Source organism: Papilio polytes, unplaced genomic scaffold (genome assembly GCF_000836215.1).
Source record: "Papilio polytes unplaced genomic scaffold, Ppol_1.0 DF824158.1, whole genome shotgun sequence".
Lineage (NCBI taxonomy): Eukaryota > Metazoa > Arthropoda > Insecta > Lepidoptera > Papilionidae > Papilio > Papilio polytes.
Window position 1 is genome coordinate 2,223,333 of NW_013525046.1, and position 11,469 is coordinate 2,234,801.

General features: G+C 35.4%; 1 protein-coding gene across 1 annotated transcript in view; it reads right to left on the reverse strand.

Moving 5' to 3' along the window:
- Window positions 1-8,857, reverse strand: part of LOC106111510 (zinc finger protein 177-like) — a 59,983-nt gene extending 51,126 nt beyond the window's left edge. Inside the window, exon 1 of the mRNA XM_013293627.1 lies at window positions 8,768-8,857. Within this exon, the coding sequence (XP_013149081.1) occupies window positions 8,768-8,857 (90 nt within the window). The remainder of the gene's footprint in view (window positions 1-8,767) is intronic.
- Between the last annotated feature and the right edge of the window lie 2,612 nt (window positions 8,858-11,469).

Consider the following 11,469-nt stretch of genomic DNA (forward strand, 5'->3'; position numbering starts at 1 on the left):
AAAAAAATCAGTGTTCATCCTCTACGCTAGTTCTCTACATTATTCAGGTCTTGTATTTCTAATTATATTAAAAAGAATAACTGTATGTAAGATAGTAAATAAAAATAGAATATATAGTAAATAAGACGCCTAAACAGTGATAAACACCACTCGTAGCAAAAATAACATATATTTCCTCAGCGCTACAAAAACGGCTACGAAAATGCAAAACAAATCCTTTAATATATTCACCCTTTATAAAACTATGTAATATACAGCTGAGGACGTATATCTCCTACCCATTACGTTAGAAATTTATTTGAAGCTCAAAACGCAACTAAGTAGAAAAAATCTCATAGCAAACTTACATCTTACTAATCTTACTAATATTTTAAATGCAAAAGTTTAGATGGATGGATGTTTGTTAGAGTTTGTAACCTAAACGGCTGAACGGATTTCGATGAAATTTGGCATAGATGTACAGGAAAGTCTGGAAGAACACTTCGGCTATTTCCTTTTCTTTTTCTTAATCCCACGCAGACTGAGTCGCGGGCGAAAGCTAGTAATAAGTAATTATTCTTCTTTAAACTAAATTATAATTCTTGCAGTTTGCGCACACCTTTGAAGAAACTATCGCACAACTGTTTAGTTGCACAACTAAAAATCGAGTAATGTGCGCGTCTCCATATAAGCTGATAAAAATCAAATAGACTAAACAATTATGCGATTGTTTAATTTCAGGTGTGCGCACACATTTACAGCTACAGTTTTCTAAACGATATTCGATCTTAAATGGGAAGGGAATTTAATTCTTTGTCTGTATATACACAATATAACAAACATTACCTAAACATCCAGCCCGGGGCTCAGACATTAGCATTCCGCCTCGCTTAACGACACACGTGGTACGTGCTACGTGTTGGGAAATTGCCCTTGTTGGACCGAAGCCTTGTTAATTTTCCTACAGACCAGTGCACTATACATTCAACTGTTAGGCTATAGCCCTATAAAACAAGCAGAATATTTTTACGTCGTATTCTTAAGTCATTCAGAATAAACAAGGTCAGACAAATGTGTTATTTTAAGTAAATAATCGCAGAATTATTGGTATTTTTAGACAACTTATTTAATTGATACTGTCACTTTAAACTCAGAGCAACACTTCTCGTCAGGACTCAGGTTGCGCGCCAATCTATCCATACCTCTAGTAACATTGACAGCTGTCAGCTAGGGAAGTGACGTTTATGCCGATAATCTAGAGTTGCGCCAATTCTATAGCACGGTACTAATTTTGTTCCTAACAGTATTGAATATTGTCACTGAAAATTGTTGTTTTCAGAATTATTTTACTGTCGCTAAGTGATGTGATTAGTGTTGATTTTTAGTCGTTACTTTGAAATGTTTGTGTTACGTTGAAATATGACACATTTTAAATACAAAGGTAGTTTCAAATTACACACTAAACATGTAAGTCGTATGAACAAAAATATGAATCACCACAAAATGGGATATAACTATACTTCAAACTAATATTACAAAATGTTTGTTAGACTTTGTAGCCTAAACTGCTTAGCGGATTTCAATGAAATTTGGCATAGATGCAGAAGATACTTTGAAAGAACACATAGACTTTTGTTTTTTTTTAAATCCACGCAGACGCAGTTGCGGACGACAGCTAGTATTATATAAATGACAAAAGTCGGTGTCAGTCAATGTAGATTCAGTTTAAACGTTGCTATACGAATTATTGCGAACCCCAATTGTTATGTTAAAAATGTAGTAACCCTACGCAGAAGTATCACTAAATAAACCTCGGCTAACACCGACATCAAAGTAATAATAATTTCACAATACATAACAGCTACTATATAAGGGAGGTTTAAGTAAAGGAATTGCTTTGTTACTTTTTAGTGTATTTTGTTTGGAAGTCGGTTTTAATAAATTATTTTATACGCCTATGGTGGTCTCTATAAAACGTAACTATGGCATATAGTGGTTGAATATTGAAAACTACCTCGTGGGCTGAAGAGGTCAAATCTGGTTGGCCTCGGTCCTTAAGCTAAGAGAATGTAAAGCAAACAGCGTGTGCGAGGGCACACAAACGAACAGACAAACAAACTGACATACGATGACTTGAAAACGAGATGAACCTTGCACTTGAATCAGCATTAAGGTGACCATGATGTTGCGACTTAAGAAAAGTTTTAAAGACAAACTAAGTATAGGTAATTTATACACATGCTTGTTTTCCTGCCAAGTTTTTTGTGACCACAAATGCACCAAGTTATATAACAATATTAGTATTTAAAACTGGTTAAATACATAAAAATTATTTTCCTTTGTTGGAAATATTAAGTTTTTTTTTAATTTTTAATACAAGTGCATTTGGTAATATATAATAACTTTAAACTTTAAAAACAAATTGCTATGTTCATGAAAGCTTCTTGTGCCGAAAAGTCTTGTTAACAAGTGTTCAATATGGTAACCCTATTCTGCGGTCAAGTGGTTGAAATGCGTCTGACTTGGATAGCTGTTATGATCAAAACGCAACAATAATTTAATAAAGCGAGTACCAAGAGGAACAAATGCACTAATTTGTTTTTTTTTAATTCACAAAAATAAATTGATATCACATATTTTAACGTTAAACTTTGTACTTTCCATTGCTAAAAAAAACATGTTTTTGACTCATTTACGTGTTTGTTAAATTATACGGCTTATAATTCTTTAATTTCATTAATAAGTATGAAGTTTTTTTATCCTTGTTAAGTAAGTAAGTAAGTAAGTAAAGCCATTGTTGATATAAATTTTCATAGAAATTATTGTAAATAAGTACCAGGCTATCATAATGCGGGTAGAGGCGGCTGTTTGCGTTATAAGACTTGTAACCCGAGAAGGCTCCTGCCGTGTTGTCATTGCTCTTCCACGCTCTCCGCGAGTTAACCACGAGCTATCGAGCGATGCGGACATTATACAAAGTATACCACTCTCATTCAACTTGAACTGAACCCAAAAGTGGCGCCATATTTGTGAAAATATAATTAAAAACACTATTAAGATTGCACCCAAATACCGCATTGTCGAGACTTAAGGCCTGTCCTACAACTGGCTGATAGAGGCTCAGCTTAAAATGACGTTACTGTCAGAAAAGGTAACAAATTCCGATATTTCCATCACATATTTTACACGTTTGATTTTTATCAGACAATTTACGATTTGGTGGAACAGGCCCTTAGACTATCATAGATGTCCTTTGCGTCCTTTTTTAATTTTAAAAACATTAAAATTTGATTGAAAATTTCCTTACAGAAATGTTAAAGCTGTAAATTTGGTATTATGTTGTTTCTATAAAAAATAAATTCAGATCGCATTTATTAACGTCCGATTAGTTCGTTAGTTAGCAGTCACCGCGTTCTGAAGATGTTTGGGCGAGTCGCGGGTATTTATTTACACATGTTGGCCGATGTGTTTCTAATGAGCTCCTCTGTTTCGTCCAACGATAAATGCACTGTTATATCAACTACCAGTCTTTGTGCGTTGTGAGCACAGCCCCGTAATACCGATTGTGCTGGAATCTTCAAATATTTGGTCAAAACTTTCCTCCATTAATGAGCTACCGATATGAGTTTTTTGAACTTTATTTACGTAACGAACGTGTCTTATGGAATCGAGGCAATGAATGTTTGCATGTTTGTCGTGTTTGTTGGTACTTGTGACGTAGATGGTGGATCGATTTACCTGGATTTTTATTGGAATTTGCCTACAACAACATCGATGGGAAAGCAAACAGACACAAACGCGTGCAACCGCCGTGTCCGCGTAACTCAATCGAATAGATTAACAAATATTTGAATAACATATTGATTTATTTTCTCGAGTTTGTATACGCTTAGCCTTAATGAGTAAAAGTATTTGTTATCTATGTAAAGATTAACGATGTTTCAAATAAAACATTATTTTTTTATATAACAAGGTGGCAAACGAGCAAGCGGCCACCTTAATCCGCCAAAATGGTGAAGCGACCGCTGCCCATAGACATTTTCAATAGCGGATACGTTGAATACCCTTAGTTGAAGGAGGACGAGACGTCCATAAAGAGGATATTTCTCCTTCCTATGCGTCTCCTGCACCGTCAAATCTACGTTCAAAAAGGACGAAGGAAAAGGGACTAAAGTTCGGCTTTCGGCACCACACTCATCAGAAGAAGAGTGGAATTGCTTTCACTTTACGACGGTCTTCTGTGTGGTCGTGGTATCGGTGGGGGCGAGCCGACCCATTCGTGCGAAGATATTAAAGCAGGCTCTACCACTGTTAAAAACTTACTCGTATTTTTTTCTCTAACAAGGTCTTTCAAATATTAAAGTGCTTGAAACGTAGAATAAATGTTCTAATGAAACTATCACCATATTATCAATAATTAGTTATAATATTTCTTTCTTATATATCTGAAGAGAAACTGGTATTAGAATTATCTTCTATACTATTATAATAAAGCGTAAACACACACTTCTTTGTTGCCTAAAATGTCGGCAATTACAGCATATTTTTGAATATTTTTTTGGTATTAAAAAGCCGTACACATACGTCACGCTTTAGGCTATATATTTTCAAGCCATTAAACTTAGGGGGTAAATTTTTTAGATAAAAACCATAATGTGTGAAAGAGACCATAAGTTGATGCTAACTTCAAGGAAGCAAGTTTGCCATTTGCTATCAATATATTAATAATTTTTTTCATATTTTCCGAAGCTGCGCTAGTAGCTAGTACGTTAAAAAAAAAAGAAGACACGCTACTACAGTAAAATTAATAATATTCCTTACAGTTTATTACCAAATTCATGCGCACAAAAATACTAAACGCATATTAATCTAAACAAATAATGTCCTTTTAAAATAATCTCTGTTGGACAGTCTCAGTGGAGTTTACGTCCATTGTCCCCAGGGTAAGTCAACACTTGAAGTTCCCCTCCCCTTCCCGTCCTCTCCCCCGGACACCTTTGTGCCGTCTACATTTCAAAACTTCACGCTGCCATCGAAAGTTGTAAGAGATACGAAATGCCCGTCACATATTGTTTTCTTTAGTATTACAAATACTTTTATGAGTTTCTGTTATCCTGTTTCTTTATTTATTGTGTGTAAATCCACATAAGAGAAAAAATTGGAAACTATTAAGGAAAATTCTAGTTTCATAATTCATACTGTCATTTAAAAAATATACAATAATGTTAGCGAGAGGGTCTAGATTTATTCAGTAAATCCCCATTTCCACTAGCGCTACTACTCATGTAAGTACTAGTTACTGAAACGGCGTATGTGAACAGAAGTAGCCGGCGGTAAGCGTCGTGCGACTAATCGCTTAGTGCAATAAAGGTCTAAAAATTACAGCCAGTATCTCGCTACTGTTCAATCTAAATATAAAATATTTTATCTTCCAAGAATAATGACATTAAACAAACATAACACGTCCTGTTATTCGAATGAAATGGATCGATCCACTCATATAAAGATCGAGTTTGTTTGAAAAAATAACAACACAGTTGAACATTTTTTTAACACTCGGTGGTCCGTTGTTGTAAAAACACTTATCAAATGCAATCAGTGAGAGCATTATAATACGATTTATTTGATACTAGCTGTTTCCCGCGACTTCTTCCACGCAATATGAAGAAGAAAAAGTAGCCTATCCTATGCCAGCTACAATGAAAGTCTGGTCGAAATTCCGGAACAAAGGCGGCTTACGGTTAGACAGACAAACAGACAAAAAATTTTTAAATGCGACTTTCGTTACAGCAACGCAAATACACCATCTTCCCGAAATCTCAAATTTTTCATTTATTATTACAAACAGACAGTCACATATTATATGTATAGATAGATTTTTATGTATTGATTTACTATAGCATCGATCGACAAAAAAAAAAATAATATCGTTTACAAAATTGTCTTTTTAATTATACATTGTTGTTAGTAATCAAATTTCAATACATGTGGTTTGTTTTTAATTGCGAAATCAGGTCATGTCTTATGACGCACTTTCTTTTGTAAGCAAATTCGTTATTAAAAGCAATATTAACTTTTTATAGTAATACGGTTTGTTTGCTTGATGCAGCATTTAATAATTATTTTGATAAACGAAACACAATCATAATATTATAAATGCGTATTAGATGCGTATGGATGGATGGATGTTTGTTAGAGTTTGTACGCCAAACGGCTGAACGGATTTCGTTTAAATTTGGTATAAGATGTAGAGGATAGTCTGGAAGAACACATAACTACTCACTTTTGTTTTTTTTATTCCACGTGGACGAAGTCCCGGGCGAAAGCTAGTTTTAAATAATTTAAAGACTCAGAAAGACAAAATATCTAAAGGCCATTTTTACAAGAAGCAACGTAATTTTTTCAAACTAATATTATATTCTTGCGTCAAGTCAAGTATCTCTTATTGCTTTCCGCTAACGACTACTGTTGGCAGAAAATTACTAAAATTCAATGTATAGATTTGCTCTGTCAATTTGTACACAATAATAAGAAGAACAAAGACTTGATCGTATATAATTTATGTTTCCGATTTACGTACATGTGAATGAAGCCTTAGATGTACCCTTGGTGTCGATATTATGCGCGGTTCACACTTGGCTATTACAGTTGATCTGGTACCAGTGAGTCCATACAATCTATTACTGCCTTTAAAACTTTAAACTGTACTGGTCGAATGTAAACCACGCATTACAATCATTCAAAAATAGAACACTTTAAAATAAAATTTGAATTCCAGCAAAAATTGACTTCCGGATTTATCCTTTGATAATATTCGTTGATGTCAAAACAATTTGTCGATTAGGGTTCCTGTGGACGTCACCCCTAGTCACAATTAAATGTGCATACACCAGTAACTTCGAATGCGATTGACGCTCGACCGCGTCTCTACATTTACTTGAGCCCGCGACGAACGCCATATTGTTCTGAAATCATTGAAACGTAAATGTAACCCGCGATTTCTATTTTAAAATGTTTCAATTATTGTAGGAAGTGTTTGTATCGAATAAGTTTGATTTCCAAATGATTTTATGACTGGTTTTATTATTATAACTGTTTAGTCATCATCATCTCCGCTGCCTTATCCTACTCCCGTAGGGTCGGCGTACCAGGTTTTCGTCCTCCAAAGCACTCTATCATCCGTCATCTCAGTCATCACTCCCTTCTTGATCATGTGACCTTTCACGTCCATCCATCTCTTTCTAGGTCTACTTCTACTGATGTACCCCTCCACATTTATATCTAACGTCCGTCTTGTTACATGCGATTCATCCTTTCTCATAACATGCCTATACCACGCTAACCTTTTACTCCTTATTTTCTCAACCACTGGGGCCACTACTAGGAGCTAGGTTTGCTTCTTGAATCCCTGAAGGATTTAAAAAAAGTTTTATTTGAACAGATACCTACTCATTTATAAAACATATTTCATGTCTATAAATTAACGTAAACAAAAATTAAAAGTAATAATTACATAGCACATATTTATAAACGCTCACATCTTTCATTGGTAAAACAAACATATTTACGTGGTGAGTATCGTTTGCCCTATTTCCTCGAACGTTGCCGTGAAGTGCGAATCTATGGGCGGTCTGCCACTTGAGTTTGTTTGTTTTGCTGGTGTTTACTGGCGCAGGACTGGCGTAAGACTCGCCCCTTGTTGAGTGTTGACCGACTATATTGCGTCAATGTACTTACTAGCCTGATATTATGTTACTGTTTACTCGTTTTATGGTCGGCAGAGAAAGAAGATAGTGTTAAAACTAAACGTATTGTAAATTAAAATGTGGATGAAAATAACAATGTGTCTGATAATTTTAATCTTATAATTATTAGAGACTAGCTTTCGCCCGCGACTCCGTCCGGGTGGAGTTCAAAAAACAAACGTGAGTAGCCTATGTCTTCTTCCAGACTATTCTCTACGTCTATGCCAAATTTCATAGACATCCGGTCAGCCGTTTAGGCTACAAACTCTAACGAACATCCATTCATCCATCCATCCATCCATACATCCATCCATCTAAACTTTCGCATTTATAATATTAGTAAGATTTTATTATATGCGTTTCGTTATCTTCCTTTAAATGCTTCTTAGAGCGCACACCTTTGACTAAACTGTCGCACCACAGTTGTGCGATTGTCGATTGTTTTAGATCCAATTCAACTGTTTTGTACAACTAAAAATCGAGTAGTGTGCGCATCTCCATATAAGCTCAAAGCGAGTCTAAATAGTCGTGCGATAGTTTAGTTTCAGATGTACGCTCTTATGCATGCAAACAAGAATAGTTTATTAGAAGCCAACAAGGGTTAAAATTATAATAATTTTATGTCACTTTACATCTATCCGTATGTATGTATAATGTAAATACGTAACTTAAATATGCAGAGAAATCATACTAATATTATAAATGCGAAAGTTTAGATGTATGGATGGATGCATGTTTGTTAGAGTTTGTAGCATAAACGACTGAACGGATCTGTATAAAATTTGGCATAGATGTAGAGGATAGTCTCGAAGAACACATAGGCTACTCACGTTTGTTTTTTTTTTACGCGGACGGAGTCGCGGGCGAAAGTTAATAAGTCAATGCTTAATGTGCGATAAAAAGGTCCTTTTCTTGAAATCGTGTTTACTTCCGATTTATTGAGGCGTAAATTATCCTGAGAGTTTGTTGTATTCAATAGTTCGTTACAATTCAAACAAAACGATTGCCGATTCGATGATTTGTTATAAAAATATTGAGCTAACGAACGTGCGGAGCTCCGTGCCCGGAGCACCCGGGGCGCGAACTCTATTCAGATTGCTCCCTGATTTCGCCACATTAACACCTATTACCATTTCGCCCTTTATATTTGCTCACATCGTAAAATACTACACTTTCCTTTTCAATGTTTATTGTTGCCGTTTGTTTCGGTGCAAACCATTCGACAATGGCTTTTGAAACGCTTAAAAAAGCGGTAATTTGCTACATTCATTGTTGTACCGTCGACATCGGTAATTGGATGCGTTTAGATTGGGGACGTTTTATCTGTGAGCTGGAGGAGGTCAACCTTACACCTCACTGGGCGCCTAATGGACGCTTTTATACTGTTTTCTTTGTGCGGCGAGCGAACATTTTACTGAAGGAAACGACGATAAACACTTGACTTTTAGTTATAATTTCGTACTAATGGGTTTGAAATTATAATGTACTAATAAACTGAACTTACCGTGTTTGGCATAGTTTAACGATTTAAATAAAAAAAAAAAAAAACAAAATGTTATTTATGACTAGCTTTCGTCCGTGACTCCGTCCTCGTGAAATTAAATAAAACAAAAATGATAAGCCTATGTGTTCTTCCAGACTATCCTCTACATCTATACCAAATTTCATTGGAATCCGTTCAGCAGTTTAGGCTACAAATTCTAGCAAACATCCATCCATCCATATAAACTTTCGGATTTATAATATTAGTATACTTAAATTATAACGTACATATATAAAAATAAATTGATTGTTATTACAATATGTTATACATTTATTAACAAATGACAATTCTAAAACACTAAATTGCAAGCGGGAAAACAGCAAGCGTCGGTTCGACTAATCGAATCATTTGAAGTGACGTGGGGGTCGGAACGCATGTAAATGTCGTCTAATGGACCCCACAGACCCACCGACTCCCGCCGACCCCGTCGCCCCCCGCCGGTCACCCGTCGCCCGCCGGTGCCAAACGCCGCGGCTAACGACTGCGTGTGCATTCCGCATTACAATTGTCTCGAATTAACACGTTTACTGCGGCGAGTAAAATGATTCTTCATCTGTTACGGCGGGCCAAAATGCGCCCCCAATGATATTTCCACCAGTGCGTGGCAGGTCTTTCTAGACCCACCAAAATTAGGATAGATTAAATTGCTACTACTTTGTGGAAACATAATCTATACACCTGAGATAATCGTTTCGCACTAGCGAGAGGGACATAGTTCTCTTCGTCGGCACCAGCTACCGCGGCAGGCCGATATCGGCCTGTTACGCAGTGAATGTGTTAATTTAAATACACATGTAAAGGTGTTTACACAGCAATGCTGTAATGACGAAGCTGTAATCTGGTTAAATGTTGAACATCGTCTAATTTTAAGCAAAAGTACCTATCTGCGTATGATTGTTTCCAATTAATTTAATTTTAGGACAAAATATTAATATTGCAAATACTAAACAAACATTAATTTCATCTTTACATTATACTTTTTACCTTAATAGCCTTACAAATAAACAGTATAGTTAAACTTAGGAATAAACTTAACATCTGTACTAATATTTGCTTATACTCAGTTTATTCCTAAATTTAGCTTTATACCGGGTTCATTTTGCTGTAAGTCTTTAGCAAAATTACATTTTTTAAAATAATTGAAACCACAGGTCGAATTATTTACACGCAAAGGAATGCATCTATTCCGCATAATATATAAAAAAGTGACAGACAAACTTTCATACAAAACTTGTTAACAATGATAATATCTATAGATAATCCCGGATTAAACTTGCTCCGTTTTTGTGGCAACATTTAAATGCCCAGGAAGTTGACGCATAAGGCCCTTCCTAACTACGGACCAACCTGTTACCAATCGACAGATTATCGCTAACACCATTGTTGTGGTTAACCCTTGATAAGGAATCAGATAGTAACTAAGTCACATGTATAACTTGGCCAGGCTAGGGAATGCTTGACAGCTTAAAAAGATTCTATAGATAATTAAATATGTAGTTGTGTTAAATATGAGGGTATACCAATAATAATGTACTGTCAATATTATCTACGCTTCTATACTATTAAAATAAAGCGTAAACACACACTTCTTTGTTGCCTAAGATGTCAAAAATTACAGCATATTTTTGAATAATGCCTTTCTTAATAAAAAGCCTTACACTTAAGTCACGCTTTAGGCTATATATTTTCACGCCATTCAACTTAGGGGGTAAATATTTTGGATAAAAACCCTAATGTGGGAAAGAGACCATAAGTTGCTGCCAACATCAAGGAAGCAAGATTGCCATAGTTTGTCATCATGTCATGTCATTTTGACATTTGCAATTGATAATTTGACAAATGTAAACAATAAAAGAAAATTGTCATAATTTCATGCGGATGAAGTCGCACGGGAACGGCTAGTCAATAATAAAACAGTCCAGTACCAACCGCTGTTTCATTAACACCCCTACATAACAGTACTAAAAATAAAAAAAAGAATGATAAAACTCGCCTGATTAACACACCTCAATGGATTGGAATTGTCATTTAGTTTTTTAATATTGATAAATAGTTCTTTGCCAACCCTCTATTTAGCAGCAAGATAACTATCTAACTAATATTATAAATGCGAAAGCTAAGATGTAAGGATGTTTGTTAGAGTTTGCAATTTAAACAGGTGAACGGATCTCGATGAAAGGCATAATTGAGGAGGATAGTCTG